Raw genomic sequence first — 12764 nt, 5'->3', positions numbered from 1 at the left:
TTTTCTAGTTATCATTACCTAATACGTAGTACTATTATTTATTCTGCACCTAATAGAAAACCTTATAATATAATGTCCGAATCGTTTTTGTCCAAATCCGGAGTACCCCATAAGCTTTTAACTTATACCTTAGGTACCTACCTACTAATTTGCTTCTACATGTTAAACTTTGTGACAAACAACAGTCAACACATATCTCTTTCAATACAAAATAGCTATAATAGGTACACATTATCCAAGATAAGAGATATCCATGGGGGTGATAATATTTTATCTGTGGTATGTTTCCAAAGGACAATATTTTCGTTTCAAAGTTAATGAGCTTGACGGACGAATACTTTGGTTTGTATAATATGCAAGTTTAATGACCTGCGTAGGTAAGTACACTTTGCATTTCGTCCTTGGTTTGGATGTTAATTAGTTATTATAATAATAATTAATAATTCCGTAGGTATTTAACTTAATATATTAGTCCTATTGGAATTCAGGGCTACTTATAAAAAGTTAGATTGTACGGTCTATGTTGGGACTTGGGAGGGGAGATGTGCGAGACGTTCCCTCCCCGATTGCCATCTCGACCTGTCTCGGACTATACATTGTACACAGATTTACAGCAAATATCTCGTCTTATTGTGTAACAACATAGCCCTCGATTTAAATTTTAGAATCGTAATAAATTCTTTGAAAATTGAGTATTCGAATCAATTCTGAAAACTACAGCCTAAACTCTGATTCATCGTACCTACCTAACCCGTAAGAAATTTAATTTTAGTTTTAAAAAGTAAAATGTACGTAGGTACCTACTTAGGTAGGTATACTTAATAACGGAACAACTGTTTAATACCCGTCTTTGGTCACATTTTAATGCTTTTTAAAACTCTGTTAATATTTGTTTTTAATAAGCTTTTATAATACAAATTCCAAGTTCCTCTAGAGATAGCGCACATAAAAAATCCCATTACAATAATGTTGTCAAAATCATTGGCATCAGATATTATTAGCTATTAATTTGTTATTCAGTAGTCATCAATATATAATGAATATTGATTTTAAATGTGTTATAATAATAACCTGTCCAATAAATTTTAACGAAGCCTTCGAGTCATTGACTTTTGGTTTCCTATATTGCAGGAACCATCTGCTAAGCGTTCTACATAAATCAATTGGGTCCGCTTATTAGGGTTCCGTACCCGAAGGGATCCTATTACTAAGCCTCCGCTGTCCGTCCGTCCGTCTGTCAGCGTATTCCTTTATCTACCGAAATAAATAGGGATGCATGATTTCCATTGTACATTACATAATAGCTAAAATTCTCCGTCAGAACGCGTAAATGATAAGTAAGACTATAAAAGTACCTACCGAAATAATTAGGAGTGCATGGTTTCCATTGTGTATAGGTAGTAAGTAGGTACACAAATCACAATCCCCATCAAATCTTCAATTCAATCTCCATCAAAAGCGCGATACTGAATATCAAAACTCAAGATGAGTTTGACACATCAATTTACCCAATTAAGTTAAAGAAATTAATATCCTTACCCAATCGACTAATTCTGACAATCATCGATCAAGTGAAGGCCGTGTTTGGGCTTTGATCAAGTATGCCACGTCCGATTGGGATAGGTACATGACTGTCACACAATGGGACACGCAATCGCACGGTAAATAGCTGGTTAATTAGCCATCAATGTGACTTTTTGCGTTACACGTACGGTCTGCGACGAGTATAATGACGAACTTGATTAATATATTTTTTAGGGTTCTTGACTTTTGCCTCTTGGCTACAACAAGCACTTCTCGAAGTTCTATGCCGTAGTCAATATAATAATACCGGCCGTAGTATTATTATTAGTCAAAGTCAAAGTCAAATGATTTATTCAAAATAGGTAATAAATTACTCATATTGATTGTCTGGTATGGTGTTAGATTTGTAAGATATAGTGGTGATAATTATTACGCAAACTTAAAACTAAAGCTACGAGGGTTACAAGCAGTGCAATAAGTCCTATGACCTACCCTAGCATTAGAGGCAGGTGTTTTAATTTGATAAGTATTTTGTAGTCGGACCAAACAAGATATTCAGAGTAAAACTGAACCTAAGGTTACCTAACCAGTATGCGACCGTAATAATCATGATCATATACCAAAAAAAACGAAGGGGTTAGGTCATAGTTCACCACGTTGTTAGCCGAGTGCGCATTGGCATATTTAATACAGACCTTTATGAACATTATGAAGAACTTTCAGGGATGCAAGTTTTCTCAGATATTTTCCCTTAGTTAGAAAAGTTAGAGGTGAGTGCCCGGAATCTCCCGAATAAAAGGCGAACGACTTAACCTATCTATCACGGCTCTAATAAAAAATATATGTCAATGTTACTTTTTTTAACTCAATCTGAGCAATGTTTTCAAAATCGTATAAGTATACCTACTTACCTATCCATTAGTTAAAGAGATTAAAGAATTCTCACCTACTTAAATCTGATAAGTATATTGAAGCCGGTTATATTAAATAGCTATATAAAAGCTCAATAAATAACGGTTACTGGCGCCAAATTAGCCTCGTTAATACTGTTCATAAATTTCTTTCTTTCTTATGATTCATTGATAACGTATAATTTGTACCTAGTTGCATTTTATGAGGGCGTTGACCTTACATTACAACTTTTTGTTTTTCAAAGACCGTACGAGGAAAATATCTCATCCCACCATCGGCTAGTAGGTAATTATTTACTTACATCTATTGATTCAATAGTATTGACATTTATAAATAACTGGTCAAGTGTGTGTCAGGACACGCATAAGGTAGGGTTCCGTACCTACTCATGCTAATTGCTAAAAACTGCGGCGGTCAGTATTTATTAAACGGTATAGTGATCACTAGAGACCGGATTGTATGCAACATAAAAAGCTTGTTATATGCATGCGAATATGCAAATGCATATAATCCGGCCTCTAGTGATCACAAAACAAGTACTTGTTCCAATCTGAAGGAGTGATTTCTGCAGTTCATAGATTAAGAGCTAAATAAAAACTAAATACACAATCCAGGCTGAGATCTATTTTCGTATACCTAATGCACGCACCGCAGTCATACGCCTCGTGTTTAGATTGGACTACTTTAGTCGTGTAGTTCTTTCCAAAACTGACTAAGAGACGCCGTGATGATTCTAAAATACGTATTTAACAAGTTACGTATATATATTTTTTGACACAAGCTTTTCATGTTGAGGAGATTTTATTTATCTTGAGTATTAATTTATTTATTCAAAATTTTATTAGGTATGATGTCTCTCAGCCTCTGTAGCGGTAATGGTTTTCTATAACTCTAGTTTTCAACCATAGGTACATCTTAAGTCTATTTTTAAAATAGCCGTGGCTCATAGACGAACTAGACGAAACTATAAGGGTTCCTTGTTTTACTACCGATCCCTAAAAACTAATGTTCTTGTGATTAGTTGTGAATAATTTATTTCATTTTCAGTTAGGTATTCGTAAGTAACTAGGCAGTCTATGTGTACCTACCTACTTATATTAATTCACCTGTTTGACTTTTTAAGTCTATATTTTATATTATAAGTAGGTACTTTTTGACCTTGTATCTAAGTAGGTACCTACCATAATTTGAATTTGAATAATTCGGTAGGTACCTAATTTTAAACCATTAATGTTTTCGTATAACACATATTTCCTTTGGATTGTTCATAAAGTTACCTAAGCCCATTAAATTATTATGTATCTACGCTCTAAATTAAATTAAAATTTTAAAAACTCCCGACTCATAAAACCTCTAAAAAGTAAAATATATATATATCTACCTACTTATATTGTCTAATATTGTCATCCAACTAAGCGTAAAGCTTGTGCTAGGAGCAGGTACGACAATAGTGCAACGGGTGGGGTTTGAACCACCGACCTTTCGGATTTCAGTCCGCTCCTCTAACCGTTGAGCTATTGAAGCTCATATAATATAATATACTTATTGGCCCTTTACGTAGTAAAATTTTTATCCAAGCGCTTGTCGCGTCGCGCGTCGCCGCGCAGGACCGCTAAAGTTCTCAACAATTATCAACAATTTCATATTATTGTTTTGATATTCACCTACGTTTGCCTGAATAGCTTACTTGTACCTTGTACTTGTAGGCTTAATATTAATACTTAATTCATCCTACCATTTCTAGTTGTATTCTGGTTTTATTTTATTTACTTAACGGCCCCGGCATGACGTGACGAGCGAAAATAAATAAATAAAAGTTAACTGCTGTTGATTGGATGTTCCTTGAGTGTTATAATGGCAAAAAGGAAGAATTTGATTGTTATGGTTATATTAAAATAAATGACCTTTCAAAAGTCACGATAACTATTTTTATATTACTCAGTATAGAAATAAAGGTTTTACTCACTTACATTTTTTGTGTATGTAGGTAACCTTGCCAAGATTAGATCTATATGCAATGAAGTAAAACGTGCTTAGCTCATCCTGTTTTAACTAACTACATCGTCGGTACCTACTTAATTATTAGTATCTACTCATACCGGAAACAAATTCACTAAAAAATCAGGAAAATTATTTTTTGGTTGTTAAGTAGGCAACTACCTAGCTTATTACCCTCAAGTTCGCATTGTAGATGCAGTTGCATTTGGTACATTCTTCTTTACTGCTATTTAGAGCTTATGCAGCTCTTTAATTCAAAGCATATAAGTCAAACAGATTTCTTATGTCCTTCATAAGTCGTCGATATTCATCTATTCTATAGCTAAGTTTCCTCACGATGTTTTAAAGTTAGAGGTGCGCGCCCGGGATCGAACCCCGACCTCCGATTAGAAGGCGGACGTCTACGCTTACAGTTTTTGCTGAGTTCTCCATAATGTTCTCAAAGGTGTGTGAAGTCTACCAATCCGCACACGGCTAGCGTGGTAGACTTCTCACTCTGAGCACATCCGTCCTCTGTAGTGAGCGGGCTATGGGTTGATCATGACAGATAATTAGTTCGCTGCTCGTGCGTATAGATTCTATACGCACGAGACGCTTTACGTACGGCGGCATTATTTCTCATACGCATGGGCTATAAGGTCACACGAGTAGATATCCCTAAGCTTTCGAATACCTATTTTTCCGCCAAACACTTTTAAGTATGTAATAATATTATGCTAATTGACGCGATCTGTGCTTCCTACCACAAAGTTAAGAATTGATCTTATGCCAAATATAGAAGACTCAGTCATTGAACTCCGGGTTCCAATTCCTTAAACATGATGCTGCATTAGTATTGTCCACATAAACCGTGAAATCATATTCTGAGTAAAACAAAACTGATTTTTCTGAAAAGTTTATTATGTTAATGTACTTACTTGTTTAATAAAAATCACCTGCTCATACCATTACCAGCCCACAATACCTACACTAAGGTCGTGCAAAATTCAAATTCAGTTGTATTTAATTCACATTGGATATTTAAATGAGCGAAACGTGACATGGTTTCACACAAATTGCACGGTTTTTGTATTATATTAATATGTAATACTAACTACCATCAGCCAAGAGTTATTACTTCGGAATTCACCCTCAAATTTAAGGCGAATTATAACAAAATCTTTCCTCATTCTTTAAAGATGTGGTCCTTTAGATCTTTTACTATTAGGGCTCTGTATTACGTACTTACATATTTTTGTTTAGGTATTTTACCTATTTCTCTTTGCTTGACAACTTATTTACACCCTGAACCCTTTTTCACTAGTCATTAACTAATTGGCTTCGTCCAGTAGGTACATCTGACGGAGCCGTAAATTAAAACTGAACTAGAGATGTTACGGAGGTTCGATTCCGATTCCGAAAGGTCCGATTGATTTTGCATGTTCGGTTTCGATTTCGGTTCCGATATATCAGTTATATCGGAGGTCGAATATGCTGATGCTGCTTAACTTCACTAAGTAGTAGGTGGGCACTGTTTAAATCCTCCTAACCTGACTTGCCTGGCCTGGTAAGCCTGGTAGAGAATAGAGATCGCTTCAAAGCGATAAAGCCGCTAATTGTATTGTTTTACTTTTATGTCTTTCTTGTTTATAATGGTGTAGGAATAAAGCATATTTCATTTCCATTTCATTTCATTGACGTCGCACTCGCAAGTCACTCGCGCTCGGCCGCATCGTGTTAGCGCGGTGGCCGTGCGGGGTTTTCCTCCCCAATTGCCATCTTGACCAGTCGCGTACTATAGGTACTTACTCCCCTATGGTTTGAACTTTGAAGTCCTCGATATTATGTGTAGGCCACAGTCTTGGGAATTACGAGACCGTTATCTCGTAGGCGATTCACCTTAATTAGGGTGCATGTATCTCAATGAACACAAAATCGTTAAAACGTGTTGTAAATTCCAAGTGTGCAATTAAAGGCAGGCTCCCTATTTTTAGCGCGTGGATTTACTTTTTTATTCTGTCGGACGAGAAGTTTGAGAGCTATAGTCACAGATTGAGCTAGTGAACGATTCGAATTGTTCAAATATCTGTGTATATGTAAAGTGGAAAATTCAAAGTCCTGACTTATATATCAACGCACAGTCTAAACCGCTGGTCCTGAAGACTTGAAATTTGGATGGTGTGTTCTTTGCAAAGAATATGTATCTACTAAGAAAGGATTTTTCGAAATTCCACCCTTAAGTGGGTTAAAAAGGGGTTTGAAATTTATGTAGTCCACGCGGACGAAAAAGTCGCGACTCGCGAACATAAGCTTTACCATATGCTTAGAATTTACCCATAAAATTAGTGTTAAATGGTTCAAAGCCAAAACTCTGCTGGCCGCAGCTCTAGGTCGAATAATTATTTGTCAATCTGAGGTCTGGCAAGAGGTCTTTCTTAAAGCCTGCGAAGTGAAGTGTTTTAGAATCAAATTGGTGCAAAGCCTCTATGACTTGCAACCACAAAAACTTTATTCGCCCATTTATAGTGCATATTAGAGGTCATTAATTGATGCTAATATCTAAACTAAATTGATACTCCCAATTTTTTTATTATTTTATTACAAGTTAGCCCTTAACTGCGATTTCACCTGGTTGTAAGTGATGATGCAGTCTAAGCTGGAAGCGGGCTAACTTGGAAGGGCTATGGCAGTTTTACTAAACCCAACTCTTTATTTGTCGATTTATTTTCTACACGGCATCGTATCGTGCTATCCTTCTTAGAGTATCTGCATCTTTTTCTTTTAATATTGCTAAAAAAGGACAGAACATGAATTTTACATTTAAAGATTCTAAATTTTAGTGCACGCTACAAATTTAAACAATAGGCTTTGACAGCTCTAAATTAACTGTCAAACTGTCTGTCCTTTTCATATTACATTAGTTAGAAGAGAATGCGAATACTGTAAAATTTAGGTGTGCTCAGAATAAGTAGGTACGAATTCACTACGGGAAAGGATAGCATTACTTTATTTCTGCCCCACCAGCTCTCACCCTCGATGTCCTCAGACGGGTTTGGTGGCTGCGTAGCGTACGTAGACATGAGTTATGAAAAACTCATGAAGAGTGCTAGACACCGCAATTTGATCGCACGTCCGTTGAATTAGGTGTAGTGCATGTGTCAATTGGTGTCTGAATTATTTCAAGTCACGTTTCGAGTACCTACCTACCTAGCTCTTTTTATAATAATGAGTACGAAACAAACATTCAACAACGGGATATTTTTACTATAAACAAAATCCAAGCATCCCGATTCCAAGCAGTCTTGTCTACACTACCCCTAGAGTGTTTTTGTAAAGCGCGAAGCCAGAAGTCCTTCATGAAGCGAGCGTACGACTAGTTGACGCTGAATGAAGGAATGATGAAGGAAAGTCTTCTGGCGCATCCGGCGTAGCTTTTTACTACACACTCAACATTTATATTACTGTCTCTCTGAAAATTAGATTTACAAGATTAACTGAATCTGCAATTTACGATTATCACAGAACAGATTCGAACTTTTACCAGTATTACTAGGGCAATCTTTAGGTTTACTGGAAAACCTAAGAATTTACCGTAGTTCGAGCTTTTATAGTAACTTCGTAACATAAAAATAAAGTTGTTTTATGGGTTTTCAGTATCCGACGCCTGCTGTGAGTGTACCAGCAACACGCGATGCGGGCGCGGAGAGCAACGTAACTTCAGCCACCGTTACTTGCGAGGGTAGCAGTGCAGCCAACGACAGGTTTAACTACTTACTACTTTAATTTTGATAAAGATAAGTAAATGATTACCTACTTAACATAAAGAATAAACGCATCTAACATCAGTAGGTATTAGATAGCTTTATAATAATTTTCTTGTTGTCTCGCACCTACATTTTTGGACAACCATCTCCATAGTCCATTTTCCAGTTTCTCTCCTTACCATTGACAACCAAAAAATGCCCTTTGACCTTATTCTAAGGTTGCTAAGATCCAGTAGGTAGATACCTACTAAGGTTGTACCAAGTAAATTTTAAGTAGTGATTCTTGATGTAATAAGAATTATTACTTTCTATATCGATCAATCAAGTGAAAATCAAGTGTACAACCCACACTTGATTTTCCTCGATTTTCACTTGATTTTCATTTTCTGGTTTTCGGTCGTTTTTTGAGTGCGTTACGGTTCTGGATTCTAGGTTTTTTTAATTTTTTCAGTGTCAAAACGCAACAGCTGAACATTACGCCCGGATCCCTGCCAGAGAGCGCGACTAAACTGACAAAACCGGCAAGAGCTCTATTGATACGACTATTGGAAATAGATCCTAAAGTGCGTCTGCGAAATCTTCGGCAGTTACAACAATCAGCATTTTATCTAGGATTTAATTTCGAACACGTTAAAACAAAGAAGGTAACTTAGCTTCTGACCCATTGAATTACTAGGCATGCAAGTTAACGTACAATACTTCCTTAAAGGTCTATCCGTCCGTCACATCTAGGTACTTATTTCAATACCTACCTAACTTCTAAGTAATGTACGTTACTACTATTATATTGTTAGCGACATTGCTTTGCCTACAGTTGAATTTAAAAAAAGAATTACGAGGAGATGTAAAAATGGCGGCCATAAGAGCCGGAGCTATTGATTTGAAGCAGGGAAAATTAGAATTTATAATTATGTCTTGAAGAAGTTAATAGTTTAGAACTAAGATTGAAGTTTATTAAGTATTGTCTAAATGGAATAAAGTCAGTTCCTATAGTTGAGGATATTTTTATTAGTTCAGAAGTGGGATTACTCATCGCCCACAATTTTGTGAGTATTTGTATTCGTTTATTATGTAGGTACTTTGAGAGTGTTAAATTGAGTTTTAATTGATTCTGTCTTGACTAAAATGCAGAACATACCTAAATATTATAATAATATTTATCATAATTTATATTTCAAAATATTTTAAGTTGTAGTAGGTATGCATAGTTCGATTCGTTCCTCGAAAAGGCAAAGGTCGTAGACCATACAGCCTGGTAAGTCGTAGGTGACTATTAAACGTAGATACTTAGAGTAATAAAGATAGATGCAGGAACGTTTGTTTTCTCATTCGCACTAAAAAGAGAGCACAGATAAAGTTACTAATGTGATAAATAGAGACGCAGCTAACCTATTTTTGTCCTTTATCGTGTAACTGGGTTTTTTTTTTTCAAGAATACATACAACTTACATACAAGAAGTTGCAAAACAAACTTTGAGAATTCGTGGCGTAATTGAATAAAAAAACGTTTAATACAAATATTGTTGATCGGTTAATACAAATATTGATTACTAAATAATGGTAATAATTGTTGTGTTATTCATCGTTACGTCGTGCTATCGCTATCTCATACGCGGTTACACAGTAGGTACTTGCATCTACCTATTATTCTATCTACGCTATTAAAATATATTAATTTGGGTTTATAAAAAAAAAAAAAAAAAGTTCTTCTAGACGTTTGCATATAGATAGGCAAGGATTCTCAAGTTTAGATAATTCATATTTTACATCACCGACATTTTTTTTACTGAGCTGTGTTTTGAAACAGTTACTATCCAAGTGTGGAGACACCATAACAAGGAGCATAGAGAATTTGCACAGAAAAAAAAAAAAAAAAAACTGTAAAAATATATGCGCGGGAAAATGATGCGCGGGAATCATTTAAAAAAAAAACTTTTACTCGTGAAAATTTACGATAATTACTTATAATTTATTTATTATTTTGTGAGAGGTTTGGAATTACTCTTGAATTAATATTAAATTGTTGTAACAACGTGACTTGAATCGCACGGACCATGTCTGAAAAATCATCAACACCACCACTTGGTAATGTCAAGCTCAGAAGGCGATCAAAGAAACGAAAACGACAACGTTCATCATCAAGTTCATCAAATACGTCAACTTCTAGTGCTAATGAAAAAACGGAATCGTCTTTGCTGAAACAGTTGGTAAAAAGCTTAACTCAAAGCAAACAGGTAGTCCCTAGTGGACACGGGTCTCAACATATGATACCAACATTTGATCCCCAAGCTAAAACACAAACTATGAAAGATTGGTTGAGAAAGATAAATGAATCAGCGTCTGTTTATGGGTGGAATCAAAAGCAAATCAGTTTTTATGCATTACCTCGTTTGGTTGGTCAGGCTAAGCATTGGTATGACGGACTTACTTCTGTTAAATATAATTGGAAACAGTGGCAGGTGAAACTTTTAAAGGCTTTTCCTTGTGAAGAAAATTATGGCGATCTTCTTACCGAGATGTTGGTAAGAAAAAGTCTGCGGAACGAAACCCTAGAAGAATATTATTATGATAAGATTCGTCTCATCAATAGATGTGGCATAGTAGGATCTAAAGCAGTAGATTGTCTAACACATGGTATATATGATAATAATATAAGAATTAATGTGCAGGGCTTAAGCTTTATAGACCCTGAAGATGTGCTTAATTATTTTCGTAAGATGTCATCTAAGAAAGGAGACGTCTTGAACTTTAGAAAACAATTTCTTTCTACTGAGCATCCATCAGTAGAAAGAATCATCAATCAACCGTTGTTGGATAAAACCATAAAACAAGGAGAAAGTTTAGCTCGTTGCTATAATTGCAAAGAAATAGGGCACCTTTGGACGTCATGCAAAAAAGAATTAGTAAAATGCAACCTATGTAATCGTGTGGGTCATGAATCTCAACAGTGTTTTCAGTCGAAAGGGTTCAGAAATGAAAAGACTTAAGTATTGTCCTGGGATAAGATACCTGTGTAGCTTATAATGTGGATGACATTATTATTTAATTTTAATTTAATTTCTTATCTTTATGTTAATTTTATTTCAATTCAAATAAGTACTCTTAAAGTCTTAGTTAATATTTTGGGTAGGTATTAATTAATAAATAAGTTAAACAAACAAGCTATTTTATTACTTTCTATTAATAATGTAGGTACCTAGTTATTTGATATTTTACTGTTATATTTCTAAAGTTACACTCGGTGGGTACCCGAATTTTGGTATGTTTATACCAAAATTCGGGATCCAATTATTACGTACTCCGATCATAATATTAATTGTGCAAATAATTATGTTTTTTTAATCACATACCGATTTTGATTACAAAATACGACGAATAGACCGATTTTTAAAGAGCAATCTACCGATTTCCCACTCTGACGTTCAAAAACACTGGTTACACTGCTTAATTATTATAGTAAGCCTATGCCCTATGATAATTATTACTCATTTAAAGATTTCAGATACTGCTTAATTGTTTTATTTTGTTCCTTTCAAGCAGTTAATAGTTGACATTTAGTAGAACTAAAACCAAAATCAGGTAGGATTAAGTACTACAATAGTTTATGGTCCTTTTAATGATGATTTTGTTGCTGCTTTTTGTTTTTTTTCTGTTTCAGCAAGAATCTGTAATGATGATCAAAACGTAAATGCGGTACAATTAAAATGCATATTAAAGATCATAGTTTAATAGAAAGATTGATGACATACAAGAAACAAAATTTATGAGCTATTGAAATGATCAAAAGATATTATAGCAAGATATGAATGTTGCCATGTCAAATAGACAATATGATGACAATAACGATAAAAGAATGAGACTATTAGTTTGCGGCCATCAGGTTGGTGAGCGGGCCACCATGGCGTAAATGATATAGTTAATTAAGATGATGATTAAAATTATGATTAAGATGACAAGAGAATGAGACTATTAAGTTTGCGACCATAGGCTAGTGAGCGAGCTGCCATGGCGTAAATGATATAGTTAGTTAAAGATGACAAGTAATAATAAGTGAGTATATCTCTAAAGTTAAACTGCATTTACACATTTAAAGAACTCAGATACTGCTTAATTGTTTTTTATTTTGTTCCTTTCAGGCATCATTGACGTAACGATCGTGGATATTTTACTGATGTCATGACGTTGTGGATGTGATGACGATCACGATAAGAGAATGAGATTATTAGTTTGCGGCCATCAGGTTGGTGAGCGGGCCACCATGGCGTAAATGATATAGTTAATTAAGATGATGATTAAGATGATGATTAAAATTATGATTAAGATGACAAGAGAATGAGACTATTAAGTTTGCGACCATAGGCTAGTGAGCGGGCTGCCATGGCGTAAATGATATAGTTAGTTAAAGATGACAAGTAATAATAAGTGAGTATATCTCTAAAGTTAAACTGCATTTACACATTTAAAGAACTCAGATACTGCTTAATTGTTTTTATTTTGTTCCTTTCAGGCATCATTGACGTAACGATCGTGGATATTTTACTGATGTCATGACGTTGTGGATATGATGACGATCACGATAAGAGAATG

General features: G+C 35.0%; 1 protein-coding gene across 1 annotated transcript in view; it reads left to right on the top strand.

Annotated features, from left to right (window-relative positions):
* The window catches only part of LOC117989014 (serine/threonine-protein kinase S6KL-like), a 76940-nt gene that overhangs the window by 59641 nt on the left and 4535 nt on the right, over positions 1-12764 (top strand). The window contains exons 8-9 of the mRNA XM_034976317.2: positions 8068-8174; positions 8629-8821. Coding sequence (XP_034832208.1) covers positions 8068-8174; positions 8629-8821 — 300 coding nt within the window. The remainder of the gene's footprint in view (positions 1-8067; positions 8175-8628; positions 8822-12764) is intronic.

Source organism: Maniola hyperantus, chromosome 15 (assembly GCF_902806685.2).
Source record: "Maniola hyperantus chromosome 15, iAphHyp1.2, whole genome shotgun sequence".
In the NCBI taxonomy this organism is placed as follows: Eukaryota; Metazoa; Arthropoda; class Insecta; order Lepidoptera; family Nymphalidae; genus Maniola; species Maniola hyperantus.
This window is presented reverse-complemented; position numbering and strand designations above follow the sequence as displayed.